General features: G+C 31.2%; 2 protein-coding genes across 7 annotated transcripts in view; one reads left to right on the top strand and one right to left on the bottom strand.

The window, feature by feature from the left end:
- Window positions 1-800: 800 nt before the first annotated feature.
- Vps25 (vacuolar protein sorting 25) lies at window positions 801-7,282 on the top strand. Its single transcript, XM_015512121.2, has 5 exons — window positions 801-1,018; window positions 1,113-1,258; window positions 5,026-5,113; window positions 5,818-5,936; window positions 6,856-7,282. Exons 1-5 carry the CDS (start codon window positions 969-971, stop codon window positions 6,969-6,971), a joined length of 519 nt encoding a protein of 172 aa, XP_015367607.1. The 5' UTR covers window positions 801-968; the 3' UTR covers window positions 6,972-7,282.
- A 175-nt stretch (window positions 7,283-7,457) lies between these two features.
- The window catches only part of LOC107164333 (very low-density lipoprotein receptor-like), an 85,959-nt gene continuing 81,331 nt past the window's right edge, over window positions 7,458-12,085 (bottom strand). For 4 of the 6 annotated variants that reach the window (XM_089221462.1, XM_089221458.1, XM_089221461.1 and 1 more), the window contains 4 exons: window positions 9,480-9,598; window positions 9,127-9,282; window positions 8,887-8,904; window positions 7,458-8,634 (listed from right to left, as the gene is read on the bottom strand). In XM_089221462.1, the coding sequence (XP_089077588.1) occupies window positions 8,590-8,634; window positions 8,887-8,904; window positions 9,127-9,282; window positions 9,480-9,598 (338 nt within the window). In that variant the 3' untranslated portion in view covers window positions 7,458-8,589. The remainder of the gene's footprint in view (window positions 8,635-8,886; window positions 8,905-9,126; window positions 9,283-9,479; window positions 9,599-12,085) is intronic. The other 2 variants (XM_089221460.1, XM_089221459.1) reach the window with 1 other exon arrangement.

Consider the following 12,085-nt stretch of genomic DNA (forward strand, 5'->3'; position numbering starts at 1 on the left):
AACATATTTATATTGTATTTTATTTGGTGTAATGTGTTCTTCACTTTTATTATAACATATTTTTATTTACAACTTGAGCAAGCTAAGACTTAAAATTTATAATGATTAGGATCGGTGTTCTGAGGTAACCAGTGGCGGGCAGCATACAAATAATTTTTATCCGTAACAATACTATATTTTTATTGGATTGATCGTCATTTGATTCCTTAACACCTGGTAACTTTTTCATTTGGATATTACTATTTTAGGCACTTTTCAGTCTATCCAGTGTCCATGATTCTAGTTGATGTAGTAATTGGTTCCCTTATTAGCAAGTAAAATTATTTGGTATTCCTAACTACCAAGTATCTGCGCAAACCAAGGTGTATCAATTCACTTTGAAGCAATAACATCAATATCATTTCGGAATTTTTTGATTTTCCTCAGGAAATTTGAAATCAATTTTATTTTGAGCAAATTTTGATAAAAGGAAATACGTCTTATTATTCGTGTGGTACTGTAACTCAAGCTCATGATATAATAATAAAATATTATGTTTCGCTGTAACTGTCAACTGACCACTGAGGCTGAGAGGCTGAGACACTGACGAGTTTAAGCCATAGACATATTAATATGTCAATGATTTAACTTAGAGAGCCTAGATTATTATCTTTATTATTTAAAACCGTTTAAGCTTAGATCAAATTACTAAAAATAAATATTTTTATAGCGATTATCGTTTGCTGCAGTGCTGCACTGTATTCTTATCTATCTCGATGTTTTTTACCTATCTACTTCGTCTGATAACTGTTATCGAAAATTTGAACAATATTTATTAGTTTAAATTTTGTAATTAGTGTAAAACTAAAAATTTATCTTTTAATCAGTCTTTGCTATCTTACTAGTCATACTGCTCCCGTTTTTGTCGTTTAGGATTTAAAACTGACAAATAACGACGACTACGTAATATATGCTTACGTACAATCAACATGGGTGATATCCAATGGCCGTGGCAATACAGTTTTCCACCGTTCTTCACGTAAGTATTTCAATAATATTGTATAAATACGACATCATCATTCGTATAACTTGAGATGCATTTGCAATTACTGTTGGTCGATTATGGTTAACAGGATCCAGCCAAACGCGGAAACGAGACAGAAGCAATTAGACGCTTGGAGGACGTTGTTATTGGATTACTGTCGTACGCAGAAGGTGTGCGTTATTGATGTGCGCGAAGGAGATCTATTGCCTGTTTTCAACAACACTACCATATCCAGTAGGTGTAGTACAAATCGTCTATAAAATCCCAAGAACAGAGCTGTTAGGGCTATAACAAGGGCCTTAAATTCTAGATCCAATATGGCTAATAAGCAACAGTGATTGATTTCATCTATTTTTTTTTTTTTACTCTGAATATTTATAGGTTATACAGTGGAACCTTGATAACTCTAACTTTTTTTTCGCCCCCAACCAATTTGAGTTAACGAGGTTCCACTGTATTAGGAATCAGTTAAACACTTGTATTGTTGTATCCCGTTCTTCTGACAAGCATTACAAATAATTGCAATCACATTGCTATTTAAAACAAAAGGAAAATCAAATTTAAATGTTTCTAATTACTATAATTTTAAATTTGGATGATAAAATATAATAACCAATATTACCTACATTTGAACTTCCATTGTTTTTAAGTTATAAATCATATCACTGAACTTTTCACAAATAATTCCATTACCTATTAATACATTTCATACGTACAAGTTGGTTGGCATGATTTTGGATAATTTGTTCTCATGATGTTTAAACATTCAGAGTTAAAATGTTTTTATTTTGATTAAAAATTACAAAATGTCAAATTAGTTTACCAGTGTCAGTTAGATAGTGATATGGATCTATTCATTCTATTCCATTTGTAGATTGTAAGTGATTCAAAAGGCACAATAGCTTATAACTCAATTATATTACTTTAGTGATATAGTATTATCTAGTAGAAATGCAATTATAGTTGAAGACTATAAAATTATTATTTAGCAACTTTTGTAGTTTTGTAATAATGTAGAAAAGAAGTACCAAAATACCTACATTATATTCTGTGTTTATATGGGCTACCCATTTTATAATAATATACAGAATACAGATAATATAAATATAATGTTTTAAGTATAATGAGTATTAATATCCACAAATTCATACAATTATATACTCTTTTGGCGACACTTCTGATGTGGGTAAAAATAACATTTAGCTTAAGAACTTATTTATCTTGTATCTAGTTTTTTTTTTAATCTAAATACACTAATGTATCATGATACTTTTTTTTAAGTATCACTCAATTGTGGTAAGTGGCACTATCCAATGTGCATGGGGACAACTAGTTAACTATACATCTATATAATATTATCTTAGTTCTATAAAACTACTCATGTATATTTAAATATGTATTACCATATTATGTAAATGGGTACTTATTATGTTTTCAAAATAATTATGATTTCAATGTAATATGCATATAACAGCAATGATAGTAGCTTATAGGTTGGTAGTTATTACCTATTTAAAATCAAATAAAACATTTATTTTTTCTTTGAAATTAGTTACATTAAGGTCGCTTATAATAATAAGTAATAACAATGTCCTTTTTCAATGAAATGCGGAAATAGTTGGAATTGGAATGTTGTATCGTTTCAAACAAGTTCTGAGCGTCGTAAATTGGCCGCTGGTTATCGTTTGCGCATCCCTATTGTTAATTTTAACCTTTTTTGTAAGACATTTGCGCATCGTTCGGCTTTTGGGTTATATATCGTTTGCGCATTGACCGTTTAAAAGGTCCTACATCATTTTGCACATCTAAATTATTCAACAATAAAAAAAAATGTGTACCCCAAGTGCAAATTGTTTTCTAACTTTGGTCTTAAACTTTGCTCGTCTCTAAATTTACTCACGTAATGTTACATTTTCGAATATTGCATTTGTATAAGGTGATATACAATATACTAAGTAAAAATATAATTTTGTAACTTAAATTTTTGATGAATTTCGTCAAAATTTGAACAAAAAAATGTTTAGGTATACAAATTATTTTTTAATTTTAAAAATCTTAAATTATTTAACATCTATATAATATTATACATCATGTACATATTTTGATGTACGATAATTTGGTACAGGTAAGCAGACGATGCGCACATGATATACGGCCAAATTGGTGATGATCAACTAATGTAAATATATCTGGATATGAATTAATCTGTTCATTATTATAATATAATAATATAATAATATAATCACATATATGTAATATGTAATAGGTACCATGATCTAAGTTCATATAGCGGCTCTCGTTTCTTGTTTTCACCTAATGATCAATGTACCTAATTATTGTAGTAATTGTCATGTTTTATTTTTAGTTTCGCTAAAAGATTATCATTGCGTTGGCATACCTATTTATTACAGTATACAAATTATATTCTTTATTTCTTTTATTTGGAGTTCTGGCTATAAATTTGTTTTCCATGTTAAACTTATCTATATGAAAAATAGATAATAACCATTTGAAGTGTATAAAACTAAATTATCTAGCGGTTAGTATTTTGATTATCTCATATCTTATGTTATTAATTTTTGTTAATCATCCGTAGTCATTTCCAAATTTTTTGGTTTTGGCATAATGTTATAAATATATTTATAGGTAGATACGTTTAAAAACCACCACGTTTACCTGCATAGCGCGTATAGGTTTCGTCTCTTAGGATTTTGGAATTTGTTCAACTTTTCGCCGACTATAATATTTTCAACAGTAGATAATATATTAAACTAAAATTTAACCTGTCATTTTATGTTACTCAAAAAATATTGTCCATCTCCGTTTATCTGATACTGACGCATAAAAATAGAAGGAATAAAGAAAATCGATTTTAAGTGAAATTCAGTTTGTATAGTTTTATTATTATTTCCAATGAAAAAAAAATTCTCTTTACACATCAATTAAAAAACATATAACAATATTATGATGTTTTATTGAACTAATGTTTGATTGTTTAGCCTATATTTCTATAGCCTGCTTTTTTGTGAAGTACACACACACACACAAACATTTATGTAGGTATATACAGGGCCGGTTATAGGCGTAGGCAACGTAGGCATAAGCCTACGGCGGCAAAATTAATATTTATATTTTATATAGAGGCGGCATATAAGAAAAGTTATAATAAAACAAGAGGCTGCAATTTTGATCTTTGCCTACATTTAAAAATTTGCTTGCACCGGCCCTGGGTATATATCGAAACTCTTATACCTGTTTGAAATCATTGGCTGCACTCAGCATTTAAGTAATTACCTTTGTTGACTCAATTTTGAATGTTGCAATACAAACCATTTATTTACCTAGTTAATGTTGCATCAAACCATTAACTATATGATGAATTAGGTATAAATGAACCATTTTATTTTGTTTAAATCGAATTTAGAAATAAATATAGTTAAATTAAATTAAATCTTCGGACATATATATACTATACCTGCCTACATATATGCTACTTACCTGAGTTAACGCAGCTTATGCATGATATATTATTTGACATACCTGCTTAGGGCGACGAAAAAGTTGAAATTATCAATGAGAAATATTTTTGAATTGCTACTAATTATTAATAATTTTATAATATTTTTATCCTCCCGTTCGAATGAGTCGTATTACTAACAAACCCCGGCCGTGTGGCGTGTAGGTACCTCGTTAAAATGTGAAAAAAAGTAATATTATACTTTAGAAACGTCCATAAAATGCTTTAAGACAAATTGCTGGCCTTTTATTTTATCTTCATCAGTTTATAACAAATTTATCTTTTTGAAAAATGTTTTCTTTTTTGTCTAAGTAGGTACCCGCGCTATAAAGCTTACACTAATCGCAGAAATAGTTGATATGGTGGTGACGTTGTGTGCTCGCCGCATGGATTATGTGTATTTTTTCCTTCACAATATTTATTTTAAAAATTATAATAGCTTGATAATTTATGTATATTATTAAAATGTATTTTTTTCCTTCAGGAAAACTGTCACCCGAAGCGATCATGACGGTTTTAGGCGTTCTACAGAAGACGGGAAACGCCGAACCACTTGATAAGACTAAAACAAGGTACAAATTTTAATTTTACACAGCACGGCGATACGCTGTTACGCACTTGTACCTCTAAAAACGAGTTAGAATGAAATTCTGTTTTGTTTTTTCATCGAAAACTATAATTGGTTTATCGCGAACAACTTAGCATCGATTCCGGGCTCGTATTCTATATAGTTTTCGATTAATTCGTTGGTTTACTTTATTCATATGATTGGTATGCATAGGTATACGCGCAAATAAAAAAAAGGGCATTTCCATGACAGAATGACTCTACGGTATTTAGGAACCACCTACCTTTCACGGCGCATGTCGTGAGAGTTTGACGGAAATACAATCCGAAACGATCTTTTTGAGAATTTGACTATATTCGAACGTCGCACAGCAGACATTTTTTAACGGTATCTCGACACAGGTCGCCGTACGAAATACTATTGACATTCCGAATCGTTGTGATACGATAACTGCACACGAATTAGAATTTCGCGTGCACAGCAACGCCTGCTGTTTACATTTTTACGAGTCAAAAGTCAATGGTGTCCGTTTGTCCATATCCGCATATAATAATAGTAGATACCTACTGTAAATAATAAATTCACAATTTACATATATATCATCATAAATTACAATCAGTGTTGGTGCTTTGTGGAGTGCGGAAACGTGAATACGTTGTTTGTTCAAAAAAAAAAATAACATAAAATAAAAAACAATGTCATTTTTAGATGGAATGTTTATTGGCACACGTTGGACGAATGGGCATCGATAGTGTACAAATGGGCTCAGGACAACGCCATGCTGAACACGGTGTGCACGTTCTACGAGATAGCCAACGACGGTGGTGGTAATATATATAATCATAATAATGTTATAATCAAACAATAAATTTGTTCTAGCATTTTAGGAAAGCGTGGAGGCAGTGGCGCCGAACTCATCATATATCATCATGTGAAGCGACGATCGCTTCACTTCTTAAATGGGTGGGTAGGTTCTAGTTGAATTTATTTCTAAGGAGTACCGGTTGATGGGTTAACAAAGTTAAATCAGGTGTTCTGTATTATACATAGTTAAATATATTTTTATATCATAATATATATAGCTGAACAATGTTGGTGGTTGGGTGGCTAAACAATTCTAGATTTCGGCGCCACTGTTTCGGAGAGGTGGTAAACACCATAACCCTCTCACTATAGAACATTTTTGGCCATGTCACTGTGATTGGTATATCAATACAGCACGTAATTTTATAGTATATATCAATGACTATTGTATTATGATATATATTATATTATAACTCCAAGTCTAAAACTGTTTTGTACGTATTTGTACCTGCAGCTACAATCTAATCGTACAAAAATCAAGCAAACGTATAATATTTACCCGCGAGGTTAAGTTTGGTTAGGTTATTTTTCATTTTACTAATTTAAAACTAACTATACGATATAACTCAACAGTATTATAATATATAAAATGACAAGAAATTTGTACGGCCCATTATAGTTAAAAGATAACTTTGTAAACCATTATTATTATACCATCATTTACCTAATTTAATTTATAATAACAAATTTGTGTAGTATACTATGATCTATGGAATAGGATGGTCAAAGGTGTGTGTGATGAGGGACATAGCTCCACTCCCCACTAGCACTAGGACGATAGTAAAAACTCATATCCCACCCGGCCGCAACAAATTCCAAATGACGTCACTGTTGAATGAGATTGTTCGTTGTATTAGCTTTTTGTTTTTTTTCCGACTACAGATCTGAACGGTATTGACGAAGGCGTGCTGACCAAAGCGTTAAGGGTGTTGGAGCGACGTCAACAGGCGGAAATACTTACGCTGGACGGGGGATCGGGCGTGAAGTTTTTCTCGTAGACCAACGTGTAAGTCCGACACCAGCTGCCCACTCGCAGTAACAGCTGGCTCTATATCATACCTATGAGCAATGTATGCCGTGCGTATCTGCGTGTAACGTGTGGGCGACGATGATATAAGTATATATATATATATGTACACCTAAATACCTATCCTAAGTATCTATATATACATATATATAAGAAGTTTGCGGTAAAACATATATTTCGACGTATATTATGTATAGATTATTATATAATATATATGCGTACGGTAATAATAAAATGTGTAATATAAAATTACTATAATATATAGTGTATAATTATCGATCATGTTTATTTAGTTTTTTTTTGTTTATCCATCGATTAATAAAAAAAAAAATTAACAAACCATTTTTCACTATGTTTTTGAGTTTACAAAATGGGACTAATAAATGTATATAATATATATTAAGTAATAATCGTATAATAATTAATTAAATATATTAAAAAACAAAAAAAATCACAGTTAAATAATAAAAACTATATTTATCTAACGAAATGTTACACATACATAATTTATATGTTTATCATATTTTTTTACAAACTCGATGACGAATAAATGGTAAATTGGTTTTCACAACATTGATTTGTAAACCGAGACGCGAGTAATATGTGTTTGTCTACACATCCGTTAGAAGAATGTGCGTTTTTATTTTAGCGAAAAACAATGTACAATTTTCAATAAAACAAATCCAATACGCTTATCACTATCTGCTAAGCTTATAACTGGTTCCTTTATATGTACATATTATAATAAATTATTTTTTTATATAATATCCAATTAAAAACAGGTTTTGTTAGATATATAATAAGACGTTAAGCTTACAAAATATCTTCAATGTAATATATAACGGAACTATTATAGTATACATAATTAAATATAATTAGCCGCTAAATTGACTACTCAACAGTAATGGATCATCTAAAATAAATATATATATTTACATATATTGTAAATTTCTTATAATTACAATAATTATATTTTATTACTTTTCCGAACAAACCAGAAGGGACAATAATAATTTATCGATTAAAATAATTGAACAACGAGCGAACTGATGCAGATCAAAGGATTCCTACTTTTGAGCAACAAACAATAATAAATTTAAAACAACTCAATTCATAATTTTTGGCACGAACACCTCAGTCGTTAAAGGCAAACCGCATAGCTTGAATAAAACATTATTATTTTCTTTTTTACACAAACATTAATAATATAACTTAAAAAAAATAAAAATATACAATAGGAACTGTTTCGTTTAAATATTGGCGCGAGTAATAATTATATTAATTATTATTACATGTATACGAAAAACGCTGGGAAGACTCTGAACTAAGTTATACATCATAAAATTAATAATAATAAAAGAAAAGAAAAAGAAAGAAAAAACACGGAGAAGATATTATAAGTTGTTCGGTAAGTTGAACACTATTTGAGCGCATTTGCACATGAAATTGGTAACTCGCCAGACATTTCGTCGCGGGCTGCGCACAAATATTGCGCTCCGTCGTCATGAACAACGCGATTTGCGATTTGTTTATTTTTATTTTTTCATTGACTAGTGTTGTGTGCAGAGAAACTATAAACGGTCTATACTTTAGACGTACTCGTTGGTGCCAGGACGAGTCAACGGCTCTTCAGCCTGAAAAAAAAAATAAATACAAACCAAATAAACAACGCGTAGGTAGGTAAATGGAAAACAACATCATCACTTGTGTCGCGTATATGTGCGCTTATTATGTAAATATGAAAACTCCACACGTGAGATGACACTATTACTATTACTATACTATTATACTACTATATTATACCGTAATAATATGAATGAATACGTCGTGTACATATTTTTTTTATAGCATCACATTTTAATATTATTGTTTGATGATGGACTTACCGAGTTGTCGTTAAAGAACTAATGCGCAGCGTGTAAAAATGCAAAAAAATTAAGAGCAGAAAATATCGAATGTAGCTTGACACAGTGTTGCATCGACGATAATACATAATAATATTATATAGGTACTTGGCTGATGGAATTTTCTGTTGGTGCAGTTGTGTGTATGGGACGGGTGGAGGGGTTGGTGGGTGACGGGGATGTCTTTTCGCGGGGTCTTTAAATGATTACGTTGAAGTTTACCTCTTCGCCGACGGACGTGGGATATACCCTCGCTGGCTGGTACTGACTCTTCTCCAGCGTGAACTGGTCTTCGGTAGTTTTCCTGTAAATCGGGTTGTCGAAATTCATGCTGGTCACGTTGCGGTGCAAGTAGTGTCGGTACAACAGGAAAGCGCCCTGGAACATATGATTCGTCACAAACCGATCACACATTAGAACATATTAAACGTATTGGCGCTATACGTCGAGTGATGACGTGCGGCGCGTAGTATACCGCGGTATCCGTATAAATTTTTAGCCGAAGTATACCGCGATATATCACTCGACTGTCCAAGTAGGGGGTGTCGTCGGGCGGGATGTGTGGGCTCACTCACCAAGGCTGCGAGAGTGATCAATAGCGAACCGGAGAATATTATTATGGCAGCTATGAGTCCGCTGTCTTCGGGTTCGTTGTGGTCTTTGACATTAATTTCCGTCATCGTTCTGTTCGTATCTGAAATGAGAGGGAACGGACGTTAGGACGTATTATCACCGGACGTGCGTTGGTTCGCAAACAACATGATGACATTAAAATATTATATGTATAGTGTAAACAGGTATAAATATAATATGTAAAATGAAGTAGGCCGATATAATATTAATACATTATATACGACCTTCACCGCCACCAAAAGAAAACGCATAAATAATAATAGAAATATTAGATAATATTATTTAATACTACAGTGCACTGAAGAAGCCGCGAGTAGGTACAATATGGACACATAGGTATAGGAACATGTAAATAGTAAGTAAATAAATATAAATTACTGGTATGATGTATCATAGGCAGTGGCAGTCGTCATATATAACAAAAGGCGGATATTGCATATAAAATTGATTGCATATGTAAATTATAGTTTAACAAATGATGTGCATAAAATTGATAGCATTGGTATTTTAATACAACAATACGATCTATAAAGGACGGTAGGTACCCATAACAATAATATACATATTTATTATTTATTACATTAAGTTATACGCGTGTATGGTGTAGGTGTATTATAGTACACGACGAGCAAATTGACAGACGTGAAATCTCTGGTCGGTAGGTACGCGTCATAATATAAAGCAGCGGTCCTCAATGTGTGGCATTTTAACAAATTTAATGTGGCCCGCTCTAAAATTAAACTACTCATTCTAACATCCAAAGTTCAAGGAAAACAGAACTTTTCCTATAATACCCCTTCACAACAAAATATTCTGTTTTGTTTTATTATTATTATTATTTTTTACTATGCTTCACTAAATTTGTATATTTTTAATTATTATCATTAAAAACGTATAAGCATGAAGTATACTATTATTGAATAGATTTTTTTCAATTAAGCCAACCAAGCACTCATATGTATATGCCTTCATCTATATATTGTGCTTCTTATAAAAATATTTTATTCAGATTGTATAAATTAAAATAAATATGACAAAAAAAAAAAAAAAAAATAAAGCGGCTCACAAGTGATTTTTAAAAATCATATTTGTCCCTTTATAAAATCCTAGTGAGGACCGATGATATAGAGTATAGACTCTATATTATAGAGGATTTTCGATGACAGGATGCGCGCGTTTTAGACTAGGTGAACAAAAAATGAACAAAATGCCTTCGATAACACGCAGGCCCAGCGTCTCAACGTATAATACACAAAATACTTATATTATAAATACCACAAATACCATAATAATATTATACATACAAGTATACAACTGACTACGATGAAAAGCTGCCCATTATATAATATAAAGGATGGGACTCGTTAGTATAGTCGTTGCGTATCGTACAAAAGCACTGTCGTTGTACTTACCTTTTTAATTTTTGTTTTTTTCGGCCGCAAACAACGGAATCAATATACCAATGCAAAACAAAATTATATACTTAATATATTTAACGCAGAATTTAATATAACAACTATAATACTATCGTCGAAGTAATATAATGTTGTTATTATTACGCGCGTATCACTGAAAAATCAAACGAAAAATATTATATAATATATTGTCGTTTTTGTTATGCTCACACCTTGGCTCGGACGGAAAGAATACGCCAACTGTTGGCAAGGCTCGCGTATATATAATGCGTATAACACTACACGATAATACAAATATAATAATATCGTATTATATTATACTGCACATGAGCGGCGCCGCATCAGCATCGTCAAGGACTGTTGCCCGACCGTTCGATTTTTATTATTTTACTTCCCGATGCGGATTCCAAGGGCGAATAATAATAATAATAATAATATTATACTAATATAACCTATGTATGATTCTCTATCTCTCTCTGCTGCGAAGATCTTTTCGAATAGGTAACGTTTGTGCCTATACCTACATATTCCGAATAAATTATACCGTCGCGGATGTTACGCGTACAGATATACGTATACGGTATTATACTATTATTTTATTACAATATAATATATTATATGGCCGTGGTTACACACAATATTATATTATGTTATACGCGTATAACTATTAGTAAGTATTTAATTTTAAATACTAATCTAATATATTTAAACAAGCTATAACTTTAAGCTATAATACCTACAGGCGATAGCCGTGGTTATTAGGATTTCGTTAAACCAATTATTTTACTAATCTAATTGTACTGTCAAATGTGAATCAAAAATATGAAATGATTTTGTAATTTTTTATTTTATTTAAAATGTATATTTCATTAATATATTATGTCATGTAAAATTTTAATTTAACCTATAAGGATTATTCATCTTTTATTTTATTTATCTAATCGAACTGACAAATTGAAATTTGAATAGTATTTACACCGTTTTTATCAGACTTAAGCTGACATTTTATCAAAGACCACCCCCCCCCCCACATAAATCTATTCTGGACCCGCGCTTGCGACTATTACTTATTAGCTCTACTTATAATAATATAATATAATAAATATATTATTTGATATAACTATCGTGTACAA

The sequence above is a fragment of the Diuraphis noxia genome, unplaced genomic scaffold (assembly GCF_037042655.1).
Source record: "Diuraphis noxia isolate RWA-SAM2 unplaced genomic scaffold, SU_Dnox_SAM2 contig0002, whole genome shotgun sequence".
Lineage (NCBI taxonomy): Eukaryota > Metazoa > Arthropoda > Insecta > Hemiptera > Aphididae > Diuraphis > Diuraphis noxia.

Bases quoted from the DNA above. Each gene is read 5' to 3' on its own strand.
- Vps25 (XM_015512121.2), top strand. From the start codon at position 969: ATGGGTGATATCCAATGGCCGTGGCAATACAGTTTTCCACCGTTCTTC. The intron at 5,114-5,817 runs GTACAAATTTTA...TGTCATTTTTAG, and splicing joins CTTGATAAGACTAAAACAAG to ATGGAATGTTTATTGGCACA. The intron at 5,937-6,855 runs GTAATATATATA...TTCCGACTACAG, and splicing joins GATAGCCAACGACGGTGGTG to ATCTGAACGGTATTGACGAA.